A 21,874-nucleotide genomic window follows, 5' to 3' on the forward strand; every position below is an offset into this window, starting at 1 on the left:
CGTCAAAGGGCAAACCACGAGCACTGGAGAGAGTCTCTAGATCAAAATTCAAAATTAAACTAGTCATATAATACGGGTCAGTTCGATCTGTAAGATGTGCTTGCTAGTTCTTGCGAAGCCAAAGACGCCATATACAATGTCCATGTTATTTGAGCCCATAAATGCCGCTTTGGCCGCTCACTCGCCTGATTGTGAAAAGGAAAGCCTTCGGCAAAAATTCCCAGAATGGCTCTCCTCTCCTGCTCTCCTGTTCCGACCAGAGGCACATTTGAATCAGATGATGCGCGGAAATGCCCGCCAGCGGTGTTCTTGGACACTCTCAATGAGACTCAAATCAACCAACTTCCTGGGGGCAAAACCACCACTCTTGTGGTCACACTGCGTTATCTAAGCGTCCTAGACTGTGATCTCGGTGGTCCAACGGAACGTGCAACAACCTTATCGACGAGCTAGCCCCGGGAACTTTTCCAGCATCTGGCATGTTTGCTAGCCTCATGCGGAAAGTCCGTGCTTTTTTCGTGGTGGACTTCAAAAGTACCTGGCCAAACATGGATGGCTGGTGCTCGGGTGCCATTCTAGAGCACTTAGCCTGTTGATTGCATAAATTCTTATCGGGATTACACCACCGGCCTGGACCCCATCGTACTCCAGGAGGACGGTACAATTGCTGTGAGGACCCTTGATATTGCATCTGGTGGAGGGCAAGACGAGGAAATGGGAATAGATACAAGTATGGAGGTGGGCGCTGCGAGATTCCCAAGGGGGAGAGCGTGTGCTTGTGCGTCTCGGCACGGCGTCTAATCACCATTCATCAAGGGGATTGCTATCGGCTCAAGGTAGCTCTTAAGTCAACATGACGGCCTCACCAGCGGACGACGTGGTGATCGTTGAAGGCAGGACCTCTAGTCATGAGATCTCGGATGATAAGGTCCATGTTACCGGCGATGTGGACCCTGAGAAGAAGGGCACGCTGGGTACTGAGATCAGCATTGCTCCACGCCTGGACAACGACGACTACGACGAGAAGGACAATGGCAGCGACGATGTGATTATCGTTACGGGTGCCGATGCTGCAGCCCACTTGCTGCCGCTGCGGGATGATGGCGAGCCGTCCTTGACGTTTCGAAGCATGTTCCTGGCTACATGTCTGTCTGCCTTCCAAGCCGTCATGAGCCAGATCTATCAGGTCTGTTTCTACAAACAAGTTCTTTCTACGTCTATCAAGCGAGCTATAGGCTGACCATTACTTGCCTATAGTTCAAACCAACTGCTGCCACAATCTCTGGCACCTTCATCGTCCTCATCGCCTACTTCATCGGCAATGCTTGGGCTGCATTCCTCCCTCGCGGTGATAAGCTGAAGGCTCGATGGCAAGCAAGGGGCGGCCAAGGAAAACCTCCTCTGTGGATTACCATTGCCGCCTTCATCAACCCCGGACCCTGGAACCTTAAGGAGCACGCCGTCTGTGCCATCACCGCCACCTCTGCCTCCAACGCCACGGCCAGCATCACCGTCTTCACGGCCCAGGATCTCTTCTACAACTTGCCCTTGAGTGCGTCAACCGTTGTCTTGAGCGTCATTTCCATTGGTCTTTTTGGCTATGGTATTTGTGGTGTCCTGCGTCCCATCTGCGTCTGGCATGTCGAGGCAGTCTATTGGAGCACTCTGCCCACAGTCAAGACTCTCCAGGGGCTTCACTGGCAGAACATCAAGGGTTCCAAGCCCCTCCGTTTCTTCTGGTACAGCTTTGTCGGCATGTTCTTCTACGAGTTCTTCCCTGCCTACATTTTCCCCTTCCTGAACTCCATCTCCATCCCGTGCTTGGCCGCCATGCACGCGACGGGCTCCAACGCCGCCATTCTCACCAACCTTTTCGGCGGTGCTACCAACAACGAAGGCTTGGGGCTCTTCAGCTTCTCCTTTGACTGGCAATACATCACCTCCTTCAACACATCCCTCCCTCTCACTCTGCAAGCTCATGCTGCCGCCGGCTTCCTTGTCTGCTACGCTGTGGTGCTTGCCATCTACTACACAAACTCCTGGAACTCCAAGTCCCAGCCTTTCATGTCGACACAGCTCCGTGCCGAAAACGGTACAAAGTATCCCGTATCGGAAGTGTTCGTCGGTGGCATTCTTGACGAGAGCGCTCTGCAGAAATACGGTGTTCCTAAGCTGACTGGAAGCTTCGCGTATGCTATGTTCATGGCCAACGCTGCTGTATGTATTCATATCCTCTCCACGAGTGATCATGGCTAACACGTGCTTAGATCGGCGCTCTGGTTGCTCATTGCTTCCTGTTCTGGGGCGGAGATGTCAAGGAGTCATACAAGAGTGCGAGGAGCGGTCGATACGACGACCGACATCATGAGCATATGGCCAAGCACTACAAGGAAGCTCCCTGGTGGTGGTACATTGCTGTCCTGGTATTCAGCTTCATCCTCGGCCTCGTCGTTGTCATCAAGGAGAACATCACCCTCCCGGCATGGGCCTACGTCGTCGCCCTTCTCGTCGGAATATTCATTGCCCCCTTGGTAAACATGTCCCGTAAAAGAGATCTTCCTGTATACCGCAGCCTAACATGAATTACAGAGCACCATTCTCTACTCTCGATATGGTAATGGCATTGCCACCAACAACCTGTCCAAGATGTTGGCGGGTTTGATGCTTCCTGGCCGCCCTGTCGGCAACATGTACTTTGCCGCCTGGTCTCATAACGTCATTTCCAACTGTGTCAGTTTGTGCAATGACCTTAAGATGGGCGAATACCGTATGTGTTTCAGCGGCCCTGCTCCCCCTGGAAGGAACATCCCTGCTGACACAATGCCACAGTTAAAATCCCTCCCCGTGTCATGTTCCTTACCCAGATCTACGGCACGGTTCTCGGTGGTTTCGTCAACTATGGTGTCATGATCTCCATTGTCAATGGCAACCGCGACCTCCTTGTCAACAGCAACGGTAATGCTGCATGGAGTGGCGCAACAATTCAGTCTTACAACACCAACGCCGCTTCTTGGGCTCTAGCAAAGTATCTGTACAAGTCGGGCGCAGAATACGAGATGGTGCCTGTTGGATTGGCCATTGGCGCTGGGCTTGTCGTTCTCCACCGTGTCCTTGTTTACGTGAGTATCTACTGAATGGCCTTACTTTTCAACCCTATTGACAAGTCTCTTAGTTCGTTCCCAAGATTCGAAGCTTTGACCTTCGCGACATCAACCTGCCTCAATTCATCCAGTACGCCGGATATATCCCATACAACCAGTCCCAGACCTGCGTCATCTGGAGCCAGCTTGCTTCTGGTTTCTTCACCCAGTACTACCTCCGAAACTACTGCCCTCGCATCTTCAAGGACTACTCCTACCTGATCACTGGAGCTTTTGATGGAGCCAGTCTAACGGTGCTCTTCATTCTTTCTTTTGCAGTCTTTGGAGCCGGTGGCCCTGCAACCCCCTTCCCCTCATGGTGGGGTAACCATGTTGATGGTTACTACGACTTCTGCCCTGTGGCGGAATAGAGGAGGAGGGCTGCGTTTCTCTGGCAAGGAGCAGTTCAAAGCATCCCCTTCCAAGTGGCAACCTGTTTCACATATCCTGAGCTATTTCTAGAGCACTCGCTGTTGAGGATGTGGCCAAAGGACAAGAAAATGACACTTGATGTGAATTTATTTGCTACCTCTAGGGAGAGATTGTCTATCTGCCCGAATACTTGGAAATGATGTAGCGACAGATTTTATGACTAGATCTATTGATATACCCCTGATATTTACCAGCTCGTTCTCAACTACTGCTTCTGTCATCATTCTTGCACGATATGTGGCTTTACTGCGTTTCTGGTAAGGTATATGAGAAGTTTATCAACTGCAATGAAGTAGTACGTCTAGGTTTATGGAACATGCAATCCCATGCCCGGACGGGTGCTCAGACGTGCTCAGAGATGTCTCATATTGTCTAGGCCAAATAAATGTCCGTTTCTCCGAATGCTCGCGATGGAAACAACACTGCATGTCTCGAGCGTGGCTTCCGTTAGATTGCAACGAGCTCCACACGAAGACAAAGGTTCCTCCGCACCGCATCACGCCATAGTGGCTACCGTTCAATACTTGTTGATCAATGGCACTACCGGCCTCAAAGGGCCAGGACAGAAACACGGTCATGACATAGGGGCAACAAGTAGATTACTCGGTGTCCGGATGTTCACGCCGCTTAAATTGTCTGCTGCCGAGACATTCCGTATAGATTGGAAAGTAGTCCTGATGAAAGGTATTGTCGAGGATACGAAATACCCGACAGCAAGAGTCTTATTCCATTCCGCCGGTACGAGATGTCTTAGGTATGTAACGGCCAGATACACCTCAGTGCTCACAGAAGTTCCAGCTTGTTCTGTGTAACTCCTCTTCCGTACCATCCTGCTTCATCGATCTCTCATCCATGAGTTCAAGCCGAATTTTCTTAGCTTCCTCCAAGTCAATGGGAAGCCCGATTCTTGCATGATCAAGGACCAGCTGCGTCAGCTCACTCGGCAGACGGGCAGCAAGAGCCCGCTCGACGCCCGTTTCTCGATCCCACCAATGATGCTGTTGCGGTGGTACATTAGCTGTTGAGAGAACAGGAATCGCAGGATCGACCAGAAAGAGGGCGAGAATCTTGCGGTGGCCCGGCCTTGTCGGATCCTTGAGGCGAAACGGTGAGACGCGATGTTGAAGGAGGTTTGGAAAGAAGACGGCACGGGTGTCGCCGTCCCCCGTAGAGGGGCTGTTCGTCGTGAGAACGCCTCCAATGTATTGGAGAGTGTCGCGATTAGCGTTGGGGATAGCAAATGTACGTTCAATCGGAAAAGTCTGGCTTTGCTCGTAGTCGAGGTTGACAATTAATCGTTCACGGTCAGCCAACGTCCGAAAATCCAGATGGCAGTCTGTAATGTTTTCCGAGTCATAGTAGAATAGCGCCGTCGCGCAAATCCGCTCATTGAGCATTCCCTCTGTATGCCACGATCCGCCTTCAAATTCGGTGGTGTCGTTGTCGACATATATGCTGTGGTAATCTGAAAGATCCATAGATAAAGCTCCGCCGGCGCTTGATGATGATTCAGATTCGGATGAAGAAGCCTGTGATGTACCCGGCTTGTAGGAGGACCCGTCCAGATCAGGATCATCAGGCCCGTTGGCATTCTGGTCGGAAGTGGTATACCATTCAGCAAGCTCTTTCGACGCTTCAAATTTGAAGTCAGGATTTTCGGGGGTAAGGTGGACGTTGGCAAGCTTGACAATCACTTGGATACGAGACGCGCCATTGAAGAAGTCACTCGATTTGACGTCGGATGCTTGAAGTCGAATATAGCCATCTTCTTCGAAAGCAGGCTCCGGTAGGTCCAACGTGTGCGTCTTGACCAGCCACGCCATATCACGCTTGAACCGGTCAGACTTTCGATATTCTGACGTGTAGGGTTCGTTCTCATCACGCAATGGCTCGCCCTCGCCAATGGGCCGATTCCATGGGTTGCATCCATGCGCTGGCTGGCATATCTCCTGTGTTGTACATTGCGATCGTGCTTGTCGTGTCTTCAGACGCTGGATCTCAAACTCCTTCGGCCACCGGTAGATGATGTCCCAAGCTGGCAGGGACTTCCCGATGAACTGTTCAATGATCGGATATAGATTCGCATGATCCACGGGGTGTAGGTTGTTGATATAGCTGTCGATCTTGGCGGAAGGACCATTTAGGACGACTTCGCATGGCAACCACTGGAACTTGTATGAGAGAGATGGTAAGGGATTCTCCAAGGGCCTTGACCAGTCGCTCCCGGGGCCAGCTATCTCAATGGGCTTAGGCGCCGGGAGAACCGTGCCGACACCACAGTGGCTGAGCGCGTCTTGGAGATTGATGCGCTTATCCAGTAGTACGGGAGTACGGCCGTATATGAAGGGCCATAGGGAAGGGTGGACGAGATCGAGCACCTTATGGGTACTGCCCGGATGCCAGTCCTTGTCTTCGTCCGGAACATTCTCCAGCAGCGCAGCTGCCGAGCGAAGTGAGTCCCGTAAGCTCTTTGGAATTAGACAGTCCGACTTGATGACACAAGACGAGTAGTCGAAAATGGGGACCAGGCCAGTCTTCTTTACTAGGTCCGCCTTGTTGCGCAGCTCGTGAATGCACTGAAGGTTTGCTGGTCAATCAGGCAAATTCTCGTCAAAATTGGGACGGACTTACTGCATCCGCCATGGCAGGGGTGAAGTCTGCAAACGCGCGATACTCCTCCCAGTTCATCTGTAAAGCCTCTTGCTTCCATTTTTCGACAATGTCGACATCCCAGACTTTCTCCCACCACTGTGGCTTGTTGGTCAGCTCCTCCATAAACTTGAGCATGCACACTTCCCGTATCAAAAGGGTTGCGGCTTTCCAGTCATATCCATCGACACCAATCAGCACAGGGGATCGATCTTCTTCAGGGGGCATATACCCCAATGGAAGTCCGAAGCCTGGGACATTGAGGCCTGCCAATGCCTGCATCAACCGATCCGGTTCCTCAGTTAGCAATAAGTCAGGGCCGGTCAATCACCCGTCCAAAGAGCCATGTAGACAATACAGAACAATGCTACGGGAAATGGATCAAGTACCTTGCTCCGTTCTTCGACGGCTCTGGTGGCATCCTCGATTGCTTCGTCAATGAGCGGTTCAAGGGCCGCGCGGAGGGAAGCTTCTGAGACACCCTCGATTTGCTGTGAGCTCTGGAACCATCGCTGAGCGTTCCAGGCATGAGGTTTGCAATCTCGCGACTGCACCCAGGATTTGAACGTTTTGATCTGTTGGTCTGTTGGCACGAATGGGACAGTGTCCATGATTATGGTAGGTCTTCACGGTATTGGAAGCTGTTGAAAGAGTTGTTGAAACGTTCCTGCTGCCTGAAGAAGATACCAGTCCGCGAAAAGGCGGAAAAAGAGCGTGAAAAGACAGGGGCTAGCCGGTTCTGCCTAGTTAAGCTCCTACGTTCAGCATGGTAAAGTGGGTGTACGTGTTTCTGTTCCTTTTTAATTACAGTATCATGACTCAGACACTACTACAGTTAAACAGCAGTTAGCTCAGTAGTGGAGTTCAACTTGTTCTTCATCATCGAGCCCTCATAATGTGTATCTTACTTCTGCTGCGTATGTACGTCAAGCGTTGCTGCTACAGAAGGTCAAGCTCCCTGTATGTACAGTGCCGGTGGATCTCTTCTAGACGTAGCTGCCCCCGTTTGTGTCCGTCCGTCGACTGGAAACTTCAGACCGTCACTATAGATTTGAAGATTTACTACCGTGACCAAGCAGCGTCTTCCCTCTATTCGCCAGGAAGGAATTGGCGCGCATAGCTCCGGACTATTCTAGGAGTCCCTATGAAGTATGTGTTATCGCCGCAAGCGCCGATCGGTCTTCAAAGGAACTGTATCCCTCGGTCTGAAGAGGCTAATAAGATCTTGCGAATGTCAGCGGTATGTAAAAAATGAAGTGGTCACGCCGTTGTCTACAGAGAGTAATCATATCCATCACGCTTGACAAAGGGCGATTTGATCTTGGCAACCTCGCCAGGGTTTTTTTTTTTCTTCAAGTTGTATTTGCAGGGCACCGGACAAGATATCTCTCGCTCAGCTATGATTGAAGCGAAGATGGACAAGAACAGGCATTGGGTGATCGGCCTGCTATCCAACGAATAATACCAAATCATGTCTCGCTGTCTGATAACTTACCCCAAGGGGATGGATGGTCAGCGAAGGAATATGGATATGGGATTCGAGAATGTAACCATACCCCTCCATGACTGCAATCCTTACAACTGGACTCCTGCCTTGACATGACCTGGAGCACAAACTGACTGCGGTTACCATATAACTCAGCGAGCCCCCACATCCAAATCATCAGATCAACCAGATCTGCTACTTCGGGGAGCACATATTGCTTTGGGCTGCTCAGAATTGGCATCATCTTTCTCAGTATCAGTCTGAATAGTCATGAAGCTCCTTGACACCATCGCCTTTGTCGGCTTGATGGCCATTTCGACCGTGGCTACTGCCACTTCTGAGTCCACGGCCTTCACGACACATTCGACCGCTGGCATAAAAGCTCTTGTGAGGCGACGATTGCCCCAACATCAACATTCATTCAACTTTTCCTTGTCTGCAAATACAGACTCAGAGTTGGAGAGTTACTCTGTGACCAACACAGATGACGGCAATATCCGAGTCCAGGGAACATCGCTAAGCTCCATTCTCTACGGGTAAGGCGCATTTCGTCCCTGCGATGCTGCTCCATTCAATCAGTCGGCTGTTGACAGATTTTGTGCGAGGCGGCAGTCTTCATTCCTACCTCTCCGATGTTGTCCACGTCGACATTTGGTGGTACGCCGGCAGTCAGCTCGGAGATGCACCCTCCATTCTGCCGAAGCTGTCTTCACCCTTGAATGGATCAAGTATCGTACCTTATCGCTACGACTTCAACACAGGTAGGAGCTGACCACAAACGGTAATGAGTCGAGCCATCCTTATAACTGCTGGTCGTTATAGTCACCACTTCTTATACAGCGGCGTTCTGGACTTGGGAAGATTGGGAACTCCAATTGGACTGGATGGCTCTACGTGGCATCAATCTGGCACCAGCGTGGATTGGAATCGAGAAGATACTCATCGAAGTCTTCCAAGAAGCCGGTTTCGCAGATGACGACATTCAAGCCTTTTTCACTGGCCCTGCTTTTCTTGCTTGGAACCACTTTGGAAATCTACAAGGGTCGTGGTCCAGCATTCTGCCGTTTGAATGGGTTGATGGCCAATTTGCTCTGCAGAAAAGGATTGTCAAACGCATGGTTGACCTGGGTATAACGCCTATCCTACCAGCATTTCCTGGCTTCGTCCCTCGAGCGGCGCCGCGCGTACTGCCTGATGCTCAGCTACTTCACAGTATCCAATGGGCTAACTTTCCGGAAAACTACACGGAAGATACGTTTATTGACCCTGTCGATCCGCTCTTTGCGCAAATGCAACGAAGCTTTATCACCAAACAACAACAGGCATATGGGGATGTTACCAACTTTTACACGCTTGACCAGTTCAACGAGATGATACCACCTTCGGGTGACGTGGCGTACCTCCGGAATGTGAGCTCGAACACATGGAAAGCACTCAAGTCGGCAGATGCAAACGCTATATGGGTGTTCCAAGCTTGGCTCTTTGCGCAAAACACGACTTTCTGGACGAACGAGCGTATTGAAGCTTATCTCGGCGGTATCACCACTGATAGCGATATGCTCATCCTGGACATTTGGTCAGAATCGATGCCACAATGGCAGCGCGCGCAATCATACTATGGCAAGCCTTGGATATGGTGCGAGTTGCAGAACTACGGGGCCACAATAAACATGTATGGCCAGATTCAGAACGTGACCCAAAGCCCGATTCTAGCACTCGAAGAGTCAGCGTCTCTATCTGGTTTCGGTCTTTCCATGGAAGGGCAACAGGATAACGAAATAGTTTACGATCTTTTGCTTGCTCAGGCCTGGAACAGGGAGCCCATCGACACGGAAACCTATTTTCACAACTGGGCGGCCGCGCGATATTCGAGCGACCAGCGACCGGCGAGCATCTACAATGCATGGGAGACTGTCCGTACTACCGTGTACGACAATACCAATCTTACTTTGATGCCATCCGTGCCCAAGTCGATTATTGAGCTTGTCCCGAGGACGAGCAATATGGCCGATATTACTGGAATCTTGGGCACTAAACTTCCGTATGATCCAGCCATCATGGTAACCGCGTGGCAACAGCTCTATCGTGCTGGATTGCAAGATACGTCGCTCTTCAACAATTCTGCATACCAGTACGATATTGTTGACTGGACGCGTCAGGTGCTGGCTAATGCATTCATACCCATCTACAAGACGATTGTGGATGTCTATTACATGCCTAACCAAACAACCGAAAGCCGGGTCACGCGTTTGAAGACCCAAGGCCAGCTTCTGACCAAACTACTCCTCTCGCTCGATGGTGTTCTCTCATCGAACAAGAATTTCCGCCTCTCGACTTGGCTGTCAGCAGCGCGTTCATCCGCTCCCAGTTCAGCATATGCAGACTCCTTTGAGTATGAAGCGCGCAATCAAGTCACTCTATGGGGGCCTTCGGGCCAACTCGTTGATTACGCTTCAAAAGCATGGTCAGGGCTGATGAAGACATACCATTTGAAGCGGTGGCAGATGTTTGTCGAATATCTGATCCTGACGGAGCCGGCGCAGTACAATCAAACGGAATTCCAGGCCCAATTATTAGTTTGGGAACTCTCTTGGGTTAACAGCACGGGCGCGCATTTAGAGGAGCCAGGCGAAAAAGCGGACGTACAGGAGATTATCGCCAGAACTGTAGAGCAATGGGGTCAAATATTTGCATAGCTGGACTTACAGGCGTATTGCAGCACCCTCTGAGCTGCTGCAGGGAAGAAACGCGCCTTGAAGACGGTGGAGGAATGAAATCATGTGGCATTTTGGCTCTATATACGTAGGTATTGAGTTTGGCGACTCATCTCTCCATTGATCGTGCGAGTATGAAGATCTTGATAACATTTCGTTGGAACATATTGCGCAAGTTTCCCAAGATGTCGATACTCGGTAGCTTCCTCTCGTCTATGCCAATAATAGTAATTTTAGATCAGTCTCATTGATACCGCCGATTTGCTTCAAGATATTCAATATGTAACGTTGCCCAGTATTTGGGGGTGGCGCGGACTAATTGAGCGCTATTCAGAAGAAGAGGCCGGTAAACTCTTCATCATCGAGTGCTAGCAGCTGCGACAACTATGCGGATCCAATGCGGAGCCGGAATCATCAGTGGAGCAGTAGGCTCCTGATGCCGTTCTCCCCACCCTATAAAGGACGGAGTATGGTATTGGCTCACCTGGACTTCGCTGACTTTAACACATTACCGTCCCGAGATAATCAGGCTCAACGGCAACTGAAGAGCTACTCGAGATGGCTGATGGCATGCAAAATGGCGTTTTCCGGCGCAACAACACACTACCTCCGGCGGACAATGGGGTCATGTCCCTCTTCTCCCTGAAAGGCAAGACGGCAATCATCTCAGGTGCGGGGGGAGGCATTGGTTTTGCCGCCGCCAGAGCCTTTGCTGAAGCCGGAGCCAATGTGGCCATTTGGTACAACAGAAACAGCGAGGCTATTGAGAAGGCCGCAACTATTGAGAAGTCATTCAAGGTCAAATGTACTGCAGTCAGGCTCCGAGTCTCTAATACCACTCTTTCTCCGGCATACAGAACTACAGGCTTCGTAGACTAACGCAGAATTGAATAGGTAGAGCGTACAAAGTCGATGTTACGTGTTACGATGAAGTTGAAGCAGCTGTAGAAAAAGTCATTGGCGAATTCGATGGTCGCCTTGACATCTTCGTCGCGAATTCAGGCACCTCCTGGGGAGACGAGGCTTTCATCGACGCCGACATTAGCAGGTATCACAATCTCATGAAGATCAACGCCGATGGGGTCGTTTACTGTGCGCGCGCCGCTGGCAAACACTTCCGCCGCCAGAAAGTAGAGGGCACAACATCCGACGGAGCGACGTTGACCAATTTCACAAGCGGTAGCTTTATTGCTACCGCAAGCATGTCTGGACATATTGTGAATATTCCACGGCGCCAGGCAGCGTACAATGCCTCCAAGGCGCATGTTATCCATCTTTGTGAGTCTGCTTACCCCGTTGGTTAAATATCGTCAAATCATGTTTCTTTATGTGCTAATCGGGTATCCAACCTAGGCAAATCTCTTGCGATTGAATGGCTTGGGTTTGCCCGTGTAAACAGCGTCTCCCCTGGATTTGTCAACACCGGCCTGTCAGGGGCGGTGGCCGAAGAGACGATGAGCTCGATCAAAGATAAAATCCCTATGGGGTGAGTAAACGGGACGCAGTATCTGTGTCAAGACGAGAAGCTGACCGACTCTTCCAGGCGCTTCGCGGAGACGGTCGAGATGCAGGGCATCTACCTCTACTTGGCCTCTGATGCTTCTTCCTACGCGACAGGGGCTGACTTCATCGTAGATGGCGGATATACAGCTCCATAACCAGATACAACTGTCGGATCAGCTGCGATGAGGCGTCATTCATGCTCAGAGTGCGCTGCTTGCTCCCATCGACAATAGACGTCTTATTATCTGCAGCATGTAATGAAGCCCAGCAGCTATCTAGTTTGACAGTGTAATCCGTGTTTTCTCGCCTCTAGAACCGACAGAACGATGCCCTCATAGATCGGGACCGCCGCTGGTCGCTTGGTTGGCCATGAAAGAAGCGTCACATACCAGGGAAATCCGTCTTGATTGATGCACGGGAGCATCAGGCTTGTATGTGCTTTCGACCGAAGATTTTCGACCGAAAACGTATCCAAGTGCCGCTCCCATGCAATGAGCTTCCTGAGAAGCAAATCAAATTGACGTGACTCATAAAGCGCGGGCCACCGAGAGAATTCCTATCAAGAGATCCTCTGCGGTGTTCAGTGGCCAAAGTCCTCTCATGGTCACCGGGAGAAAACGAAAGCTCGGCAGCCATTTACCGGGTAACTCCCTGCATTTATACAAGGTACTCTGCACCACGAAGAACGGGCTGTGGTTGGATAATTCGGACCTCCGAGATCCTCAAAGGGCGCGGATGTCAGTGAGCACGCCCATTTTGCCGAAAGTGAGTCAACCCTCAGCGACCGACTTCGTCACATCATGGCAATTCTCTTGATGCTTGAAGACACCAACGCTGAACAGATATTTCAGCGGAATGGATAGCAAGTATCAATCGTCAGAGTCTACCACGGACGTTCGTCCAGAGCCGCCCAGTCCCGATGAGAAACTCAGTAACTCTCAGTCGTTTCCAGACGGAGGCTTGCGGGCGTGGCTCGTCGTTCTAGGCGCCTTTTTTGGTCTCTTCGTCAGCTTTGGATGGACAAACTGTACGCTGCCTCCCCGTCCTTCACCAGACTTGGACTGGCAACGCAGGTTGCAGCTAATCACATGAACTACCTCTCAAAGGCGTCGGCGTGTTCCAAGAATATTACGAAACCCACCAGCTCGCTTCATTCTCACCAAGTACGGTGTCTTGGATTCCGGCGGTCTCCATGTTTACCATTTTCCTTGCGGTATGTTGAGACGCAGTCATTGTCTTCCAACAAGCCGCTCACTGTGTCTGCGCCTCGCTCACCCCGGCCACAGGGACCCTTTGTCGGCCAGTTGTTTGATCATTTCGGTCCTCGAACCCTCCTGCTATTCGGCACCATAGTGCACGTATTCGGCCTCATGATGGCGTCCATCTCAACCAAGTATTATCAGTTCATGCTGTCCCAATCCATTTGCAGTCCGATCGGCGCCGCCATGGTCCTATATCCTTCTTTCAGCTGCATCGCGATGTGGTTCCAGAAGAAGCGTGCCCTCGCAATGGGCATCGCCGCCAGTGGATCTAGCCTGGGCGGAGTTGTGATGCCCATCATGGTGAACCAACTGGTGCCTACCATTGGCTTTGGCTGGACGATGCGAGCATGTGCATTTCTGATGCTGGGCCTGCTCATCATAACCAACTTGACCGTTCGATCACGCCTACGTCCGCAGCCGAAAAACTTCGGAGTCGCAGCCTTCTTCACAGCCTTCAAAGATCCTCCCTTCGTCCTGCTAGCCCTAGCTGCATTCTTTTACTCTATGGGGATGTTCATACCGATCACCTTTATGGTGACATATGGGAGAAGCACAGGCATGTCAACAGAGCTTTCTGGGTATCTAGTTGCCATGTTCAATGCGGCAAGGTACGTATGCCATGACATCCAGTATCAAACAGTTGCCGGTCAAGTCTTCATGGAGGCTGACAGTCTTCTACTCATATACAGCGGCATCGGTCGCATCCTTCCGGGATACATGGCGGATAAAGTAGGAAATTACAACGTGTCTCTCTGTGCGGCCTTGCTGTCAACCATCTTGGTGTTCGGGGTATGGCTACCTGGCCATTCCCATGCGACGGCCATCGTCTTCGCGTCCATGTTCGGCCTCAGTACGGGGACCTATACGGCTGTCAGTCCCGCCCTTGTGGCACAGATATCGGATATACGGGAGATTGGTGTCAGATCGGGTGCCATGTACGCAACTATGTCTGTAGCCGCTCTGGCGGGGAGCCCGATCGGAGGTGCTCTCATTACCGCCGCCGGAGGAGGCTATTGGAAACTGCAGGTCTTCACTGGGATCATGGTTGCCGCTGGAAGTGCCTTCTATGGTGCCTCTAAACTGTACTTGGCAAAGGGAAAACTCTGGACGAAGGTTTAGTATCTGATACCGACACCGGCGGTTCTGTACTGGACTCAAGTCCATGCGCAGAAGCTGAATACAGTCCGTTCTTTTTGCTTCTAGAACACTTTGCCCACGGTCAGACTTCGTCTCCCTCATGATCATGAATGTTCATGGAACAAAAAGAAAAGGCTAGGAGCCGGCACAAATAAGTCTCACATGCTCCGATGGCTGTAGGCTCTATTGCAATGAACGCCTCAGACATATAGATAAAGCACAAGGCTCACGAGCAGTACTGCAGTATTTGAATTCGCTGACAATGAACATGAAAGAATACATCAGGATGGGGCATCACCATCCGTGACACTACATGGCCACCGCTTGGCCATTCAGTGCAAGGACGCAAATTTCGCACGGGGTTTCTCATTCATATAGCAAGGGTCTCACTTGCACAGAGCTTAGCCGGTTTTTGCAGCACTTGTAGGCTCTTCTTATCCTATACCTGGATATCTTCTTAAAGGCACTATGGGTTGAGTTATCCACAGCGTATTCTGATCAGACCAACCCTTCCAGACGATGGCCTCAAAAGTGCCACCTCAAGGATCTTCGAAAAAGATAACCTGCACTGTAATATCATCTCTCATATAACGGCTCGTTGGCGTAGCCACGGTCATTGCGCCGCAAAAGAGCCCTCTTCTCCTCCCGCCAAGAGCGTTCTTAACCAAGCATACAGCCGCATTGTCGAGATCCTCAATAGCAAAGTACTCGGGAGTAGCCTTATAGCTCAAAAACCCTTCATCATCCAGCGTATGCACACTGAGACTGATATTGTCCACCTCTTCTGGTCTTCCTTTCCGGCGAGCCGCAAGCCAGCGGGAAACGCAAGTCACCGCATCTTCGTTAGACATAACATCCCACAAGCCATCGGAGGCAAGGATCACAAAGTCCGAAGATTCGACCCTTCGGACCGTCACCTCTGGGGAAGCGGTCATATAGGGAGGTGTCGTGGACTTTGGACGAGGGGCACTGCCGTAGAAATTGGACTGCAGATGCTTGATGAAGTCGTTCGTCCACTTCCATCGATGGTCTCCAAATCCTCTTGTTACAGCAATTCCCATGAGTCTCCCAGTCTCGGTATCAAGGATGTCATTGCCCTCACCCGGGTGCTCTGCATTCAGCCTCTTCACCTCTTCTTCGTTGAAACCGGTCTGGTCTTTGCTGAGTGCTTCCGCCGTGAATGTTTTAGTAGCCGCAGACCAAGATCCCAAGACAGCTCGCGAGTCTCCTGTAACAGCTGTCCTTAAGATAGATGACTTCGGCTCATAGATCGTAAGCAACGCGCAAGACCCTGCGAAAGCCGGAGCTAAAGCAGCAATGGCCTCAGCAGAGCCCGGCTCACGACTCGCTTCGGCTGCTCTTCGAGCATTCGTCATGATGCGATCGTCAAGATTTGTGAAGGCGCTTTTGATCGCAGCGTTGATCGCATCTTCAGAGCTGGTGAACGATACCTTTCTAAGAGAAGAGGATACGTACGGAATAAGAGCCTCTTTCAGGACCTTTGACGTTGCCCAGCCACTTCAAACGCGCGTTAGCATGAACTGCCTCGCCAGGCTCCGGACTAACCTACGCATGACCATCCATGATACCAGCATACAACGTCTTCTCGCCCTGTATTCCGCCTCCAATACCCATGGACCATTCATCTTCCACAGGGTCATTACTGGCAACTCGGACGACATCAAGGCGGCCTCTTTTCCCATCTGCGCTATCAAAGACAAAGGCCTGGGCCTGCTCCCGCAATTTTGCGTTTGCAGACTCCAAATCCAGCACTTTTACTGGAGACGCCACAGAAATATTCTCCTCTGAAGCAACTGCTTTGACGATGGGAACTTCAATCCTGATATCGGAGGCCGATTCGCTGCTGAGCCAGTAGAACCCCCCTCCAGCTGCGATCACGGCGCCAATTCCCCAAACTACCTTGGTACCTGGCTGTGATGGCAAAGGCTTGGGCGCAGAGGACGTGGAATGCAAACGGGGTCCGGTCGTCAGTTGCCTCCGAAGCTGCGCCTTGGCGGCTGTGCGAACAGCGGCGAAGTAGACCATGGCGATGTTTTTCACAGCAAATACGCAGGTCGTATCAAAGTGCTCATTTGTTAAGTCGAAGAAGTGTTGAAAGGACGCACCCCGCAATCCCAGGAACGGCGCAAGCGCAACTCGTTCTTGAGAGGATTACGGTGTTGGCTAGGCAACGGTGAGATTCGCACTGGACGAGACGAACTCGCAGGTAGTTTGGTAAGCAGCATAAGGTAGGTAACTACCTACATGTAATTACTTGAGTATGAGATCAACAGGTACAGGTATCAGATAGGAGGCAAGATATACATATCAGGTAAGGTAGGTAAGGAAGCATTGCGGTGACATTGCACTTGAAATATGGAGCGGGGCAACCATCGTAGATTTCAAGAGTTCCAGAGACCTGGTGCTTCTGACTTCTATGGCATCACAATCCTACACTTGAGATGCGGGGGCTGGGGGAGTTTAGGGGCAAAGAATCGTGCCGATTAACCGAAAGGCGTCTGCTTCAAGGTAATGCTTCTCAGGAGTCAGTATGATACTGACTTGAACATCTGATGTGATTCAGTCACTTTACCCTGCGCCTTTTGGCTGTGTCTCCTAGTTACGGAGGAGATTAACCGCCCTCTCTACTACTCACTCGGCCTTGCTCGTCATACGGCCGTCAGTGACTTGTTTCATTCATCATACCTACGCTTGCCCGTTCTCGGGTTCATACGCACGGTCATCGCCGTAGGAGATAATCCTAGAATCCCTCTACCCACCTTGGCACCATATATCGAGATTCATGCTTGTTTAAAAGAAGACTTTTCTGCAGCGGCAATCATCTCATCAGAATGTGGCTCTTCTAATTACCTTTCTCTGAAGGACTAGGGACTGTATATCCTCCCCCCTTCTTTTTGCGGCTCCGAAGGTTTCACTCGACTAAGGTACAATAATGAACGAGATACATTCGAGAAACCCTAGGGGCAATATAGGATTGCTGGAACATTTGGTGTCCTATTCCGGCTAATGAATGAGAAGGTTCGTAAAATATATTGAGGATCCACTGGTTACTGCATATTGCAATAACCGCATCCCCCATCACGTCTCGCGATTGCCATGGGACTTGACGTGTTACGAGGCCATTTGTCGTGAAAAGTACGGAAATTCTATTTGATTTGTCAAGCTGCGCTTTCTTGACTTCTACGCCAGTCACATCTTACCCCATTAGTGAACGGCTAGTGCAAACACCAGTGCTGTTCCAGAGTGTATCAAGCGTGATGATAGACATGGTCCAGGAAGGGGTCTCGCTCAGACCTGGAGTCAAGATGATATTTTCACTTTCGTCTGCGACTGTTTGGTTTACTCTATTGCTGGCAGGGCCTTTCACGGCATTAAGATATGCCCAGTATCCGCATAGATGTCCGCTTCGTTTAAGGGTGACTTTGAAATCTTTACGAGGCATAGCTGCTCTCATCAAGTGTTTCCCATTATACCAAGCTTCTCAAAGAACCCCTTTTATCTCCTATACGCTCGGGGTAGTATTTCCACTGCCCCCGGTGGCATAAGACTTGATGGCCGAGCAACCAGCCCAGGGTATCTCTCCAGCAACACAATTTGGTCTCTCCGCCAGGTTGTCAAGGATTCTAACGACATTACCGCCACTATCCTCTTGTCTGAAATTCTTTCATTCAACCATGTACGAGTGACATCGGCCCGGATCCGCGTTGCGAATTGGACGATGCTGTAAGAGTCAGCAGATATTTCCAATGCTTAACTCCACCAAGACTGGAGCTCGTGCCGTCTCCGAGAATCGTCTCATCAAGTTTTTGGTTAAGTGTCTAGTCGCCTGAGAAATTACCAAAGACGAGCGCTGAGCTTTTTGTCTTCACTTACTCTCGTATGGAACCCAACTTTTCATTAGACAGATTACTTCAGTGTATGAGCTGAAGATACAAAGTGATGCTCGGATCAGCTTGCATAACTCCCCTAGATATCACCCAATCTGGTATGTTGATTCAGGCACCGCCCGAGACCGGCCATTCCAGCGCTTCTTATCCTCGTATTATAATAACGGTAAAAAAAAAAAAGAAACCCACTTCGGTAAGCGCTAAAGGACTCACCGAACAACAACTTCGTATTCTAGAAGATGGGTAGTCGAAGGCAGAGGAAATATGAGAGTGCAGGGATATTCCCGCTTCTATAAATGCGCGTCGTCGGTATCTCTTGTGACTGCAGTAGTCACTACCAGGTCATCACTCAACACTGACAACTTCTCATTCTGCCCCTATCAGATCTATTGAGAGCTCTCAGGATGCACTTTCTCTACCTCGCTGCGGCAGCCCTTGCGGCTCAAGCCCTGGCTGCGCCACCCAGACCCGTCTCTCCAACTCTGCAGCATTGGCTATACAGCAGCGAAGTCGACGACCAGTCCCTGGATCTGCTGGATAGACCCGACATTGTTGGGATCCAAGCCCTATATAGCTGGAAGTCTCTTGAGCCAGATGAAAGTCAGTACGACTTTTCCAACATCAGAGACGATTACCAAAAAGTACTGGCCAAAGGCAAGAAATTCTGGATACAGCTCCAAGATAGGACCTTCAGCCCGAGCAACGATCCTGTCCCCAAGTACATGCACACGCCGTACTACAACAATGGAAGCGCGCCATCCTGCGATGGTGACTCTTGCGACGCCGACTTTGAGGTCACTGGATGGGTGGCGCAGCAATGGAACCCGCGAGTTCGCCAGCGCTATCAAGCCCTTTTGACTGCGTTGGCCGAGCAATTTGATGGCAAGATTACCGGCCTCAACCTTGCGGAGACATCCATTGCGGTGGACGAAAACGCGAACAACTATTCCAACGAGAGCTATTTCTTGGGAGAGCTAGAAAACGCAGGGTACGCGGCCAAGGTCTTCAAAAAGAGCTATGCGGTGCAGTACGTCAACTTCTGGCCTGATGGCTGGAACAACACCAACAACCGCTTCAAGGACTCATTCAACTATTACGCGAAGCATGGAGTCGGTGTTGGTGGGCCTGACTTGATCCCAAACAAGCCAGGACAGGAGGCGAACTCGTATGCTTATATCCCAACGTTCCACTGCAAAGTTCCTATTGCGGTTGTGGCGGTTCAGGAGAACGACTTGAAGGAGATCAATCAGCAAACTGGGAAGCCGTTCACAAAGGAAGAGTTTGTGGATTTTGCAGTTAATGAGCTGCATGTGGAAATCATCTTTTGGGCAGTGGCGACTCCTTGGCTGCACAGTAGCTGACTGAGCTTTACTCTTTTCTTTCGGTTGCTACCATTTCATCAACATCGAAGCTTCTGGTGTAAAGTAAACTCCTCCAGCAGATCCATCATCGAATTGGGCAGTGCATAGATGCATTATAGATGAAGTCCTTATTGTATCCCTCGAATCAAGTTGGATCGATGAATGTGACTGTAGCCTGCGTGACCCTTGGAGTTGCAAGATCTAACAAGCTTTGTCTCTGAGGAAAAGACAAATGCACTGCGAATCACTCACGTGGGTTGCCCGAGAGGCCCTCGTTGCGGGTATCTCCGGTTGGGGCTGAGCGTAGCACCGAGATGACATGAGAGAAGACTTGTGGACCGCCAGTTCCAATCTGCTGGCTACGTAATGATCGATCTCATTGATGTATGCTACTAAACATATCTGTAGATGAACAGCCTACAACATAGCTTCTCAGATACAACGTTCTCCTTCCTATGTCGTTGGATTTTGCGCCCTGTTCGCCGCGTCAGCTCGAATCCCAATGGAAGGGTTCCGCTATCCTTCAAACCAGCAGCAAGCCTCTTCTGCGCCGGCCTGAGAGCAAGCCGTTTTGGCCAGTCGGCAGATTCTTTTGATCGAAAATGGTGTCCACAAAAGCTGAAGGGAGCGGCGCTCCCAGACAAAGCCCACAGTGTACATTGAAGGTCTCGTAGAAAGCGTGTCGTCGGAAGATTACAGACTCGACGTTGAGAAGTCAGCCGTAGCTTTGTATCAGCTCTGGTGCTTTGGAGCGCAACATCGCATTGTACTACCCTCGGAAGGGTTGGTGAGTCATAGGACATGCGGCTGGCGGCACTGCTGGGGTCCTTTGCGTAGCGGTCGGGATACACGATGTGCCGGGCGTTGGCGGGCGTGATTGTCTGTGCGAGAAATGTGATCGCGGCTTTGTTTAATGGCGATCCCATTGGCGACGTAAGGATCCGGGACTGGTGACTCTGGAACAGTGGCCAGAGCTCGTGGGTGGCAGACTTCCAGTTGAGAAGACATCCAATGACAAAAAGGAACCGTCGTCCGTTGATAGACACTGAGAATGTAGGTGTCAGACCGCCGGACGGACGTCATCCCCGTCTGATAGAGGTATATGTCGCCAGCTGAAGGGTAGGATTGCAGAGGCGTCGGGACGCAACGCGATGAAGCAGCGAGACAATCCTTCGATGCAACTTGTCATGGATGAGGTTGTCCATCTTCACTCGATAAGCGTGATGATCGGGAACTGTTCAGTGAGGTGGTCGATGGAAGGGAAGCTGGCCATTGTCGAAATGGAGTCGAGATGCCAGCCCTAGGGATGCCCTAGAATCTAGTAACATCGGGCGGGTGGTCTGGCGCAGAGACAGTGACATAGAGACGGTCTTTGGCAATGGCACAGGGCACACGCACTTCATCCGGCGGCATATATCGCTTGACGTTACTGTCAACTCGCCTGCTGAACGTGGCGCACAAGACAGATTCTGCGGCCGATTGGAACGAGAATAGGAAGCACGATTAGCCGACCCCCCGGCATGTTCAAAAACATGCATGACTATCAGAGGAGACACAAGACGAACGAACTCGGCATGCTGTGCCGCCAAGGGGCAAGAGTGACAGGTGGATGGGGCGCTCAGGCCAGCGTCATCGTTCTTGAATGCTGCAACGACCGAGGAGGAATCGACGCCGTACCTCTTGGCGCCGATATTGGACAGTACACTCTCGTGTAGTAAGTCTCATTCAAAATCCCTCCATTCACTGAGTCTGTTTCAATGGCAGCATTATCACCACGATATCGACTCGCTGCCAGGTCCTGCCAGCTGTCCCTTGGAAAACTGTACGCGTCTTCCCCGCCAATGCTGACCATCTTCGCCGTCGGTAGCCTCATGTGCACTCTGGCGTGGGTCTCGCCTGTAATCGTTGGGCAAGCCGTCGATGAACCCACTTCCGCTGGCGTCACCTTGGGCCCGTTTGCGTGAGTGTCGCTTCAAATCATCCAGCCACGCCATGTTGTCTGCCGTAGTGTGGTCCAGAAGAAGGATGTAGCTGTAGAGGAGCACTCAAATCTCCCGCCGTAACGCATCGTGCGTCATGGCCACTCTTCTCGCTCTCGCTTCCGTCGCAAGCTCGCCAAGACAGGCTGTCAAGAACTTGAAGGACATTGGTGCGCGCATTTGTCCCAGCCTACTGGGCGGCGCTGGAGCTACCGAAGAGCTCCAGGTCGGTTGATCCCCCATCGATCCAGATACGGCCGCTTCGCCCTCTGTACCAGCAGGCGACGGCGGGCTGCAGTCCCC

At 51.1% G+C, this 21,874-nt stretch overlaps 9 protein-coding genes across 9 annotated transcripts; 6 read left to right on the forward strand and 3 right to left on the reverse strand.

Annotated features, from left to right (window-relative positions):
- Positions 1-853: 853 nt before the first annotated feature.
- Positions 854-3,511, forward strand: CCMA1212_008337 (Oligopeptide transporter 8; the record flags this gene model as incomplete). Its single annotated transcript, XM_073705474.1, has 6 exons — positions 854-1,186; positions 1,258-2,217; positions 2,268-2,531; positions 2,590-2,767; positions 2,830-3,119; positions 3,173-3,511. The coding sequence occupies 6 exons, from the start codon at positions 854-856 to the stop codon at positions 3,509-3,511; spliced, it is 2,364 nt and encodes a 787-aa protein (XP_073556121.1).
- Positions 3,512-4,348: 837 nt separating this feature from the next.
- On the reverse strand, positions 4,349-6,832 carry CCMA1212_008338 (uncharacterized protein; the record flags this gene model as incomplete). Its single annotated transcript, XM_073705475.1, has 3 exons — positions 4,349-6,148; positions 6,204-6,518; positions 6,611-6,832. The coding sequence occupies 3 exons, from the start codon at positions 6,830-6,832 to the stop codon at positions 4,349-4,351; spliced, it is 2,337 nt and encodes a 778-aa protein (XP_073556128.1).
- Positions 6,833-7,977: 1,145 nt separating this feature from the next.
- CCMA1212_008339 (Alpha-N-acetylglucosaminidase) lies at positions 7,978-10,403 on the forward strand (the record flags this gene model as incomplete). Its single annotated transcript, XM_073705476.1, has 3 exons — positions 7,978-8,243; positions 8,320-8,468; positions 8,530-10,403. The coding sequence occupies 3 exons, from the start codon at positions 7,978-7,980 to the stop codon at positions 10,401-10,403; spliced, it is 2,289 nt and encodes a 762-aa protein (XP_073556129.1).
- A 576-nt stretch (positions 10,404-10,979) lies between these two features.
- Positions 10,980-12,079, forward strand: CCMA1212_008340 (L-xylulose reductase; the record flags this gene model as incomplete). Its single annotated transcript, XM_073705477.1, has 4 exons — positions 10,980-11,226; positions 11,316-11,699; positions 11,775-11,907; positions 11,965-12,079. 4 exons carry the CDS (start codon positions 10,980-10,982, stop codon positions 12,077-12,079), a joined length of 879 nt encoding a protein of 292 aa, XP_073556312.1.
- Positions 12,080-12,779: 700 nt separating this feature from the next.
- On the forward strand, positions 12,780-14,305 carry CCMA1212_008341 (putative transporter MCH4; the record flags this gene model as incomplete). Its single annotated transcript, XM_073705478.1, has 4 exons — positions 12,780-12,951; positions 13,031-13,137; positions 13,211-13,794; positions 13,876-14,305. The coding sequence occupies 4 exons, from the start codon at positions 12,780-12,782 to the stop codon at positions 14,303-14,305; spliced, it is 1,293 nt and encodes a 430-aa protein (XP_073556311.1).
- A 557-nt stretch (positions 14,306-14,862) lies between these two features.
- CCMA1212_008342 (uncharacterized protein) lies at positions 14,863-16,369 on the reverse strand (the record flags this gene model as incomplete). The annotated part of the gene is made up of 2 exons (XM_073705479.1): positions 14,863-15,841; positions 15,894-16,369. The coding sequence occupies 2 exons, from the start codon at positions 16,367-16,369 to the stop codon at positions 14,863-14,865; spliced, it is 1,455 nt and encodes a 484-aa protein (XP_073556310.1).
- A 2,266-nt stretch (positions 16,370-18,635) lies between these two features.
- On the forward strand, positions 18,636-19,592 carry CCMA1212_008343 (uncharacterized protein; the record flags this gene model as incomplete). Its single annotated transcript, XM_073705480.1, has 1 exon — positions 18,636-19,592. One exon carries the CDS (start codon positions 18,636-18,638, stop codon positions 19,590-19,592), a length of 957 nt encoding a protein of 318 aa, XP_073556309.1.
- A 1,532-nt stretch (positions 19,593-21,124) lies between these two features.
- Positions 21,125-21,806, forward strand: CCMA1212_008344 (uncharacterized protein; the record flags this gene model as incomplete). Its single annotated transcript, XM_073705481.1, has 3 exons — positions 21,125-21,306; positions 21,357-21,414; positions 21,630-21,806. 3 exons carry the CDS (start codon positions 21,125-21,127, stop codon positions 21,804-21,806), a joined length of 417 nt encoding a protein of 138 aa, XP_073556316.1.
- On the reverse strand, positions 21,362-21,586 carry CCMA1212_008345 (uncharacterized protein; the record flags this gene model as incomplete). Its single annotated transcript, XM_073705482.1, has 1 exon — positions 21,362-21,586. The coding sequence occupies one exon, from the start codon at positions 21,584-21,586 to the stop codon at positions 21,362-21,364; it is 225 nt and encodes a 74-aa protein (XP_073556315.1).
- Positions 21,807-21,874: the final 68 nt, after the last annotated feature.

Source organism: Trichoderma ghanense (assembly GCF_004382785.1).
Source record: "Trichoderma ghanense strain CCMA-1212 chromosome Unknown scaffold_11, whole genome shotgun sequence".
Classification (NCBI taxonomy): domain Eukaryota; kingdom Fungi; phylum Ascomycota; class Sordariomycetes; order Hypocreales; family Hypocreaceae; genus Trichoderma; species Trichoderma ghanense.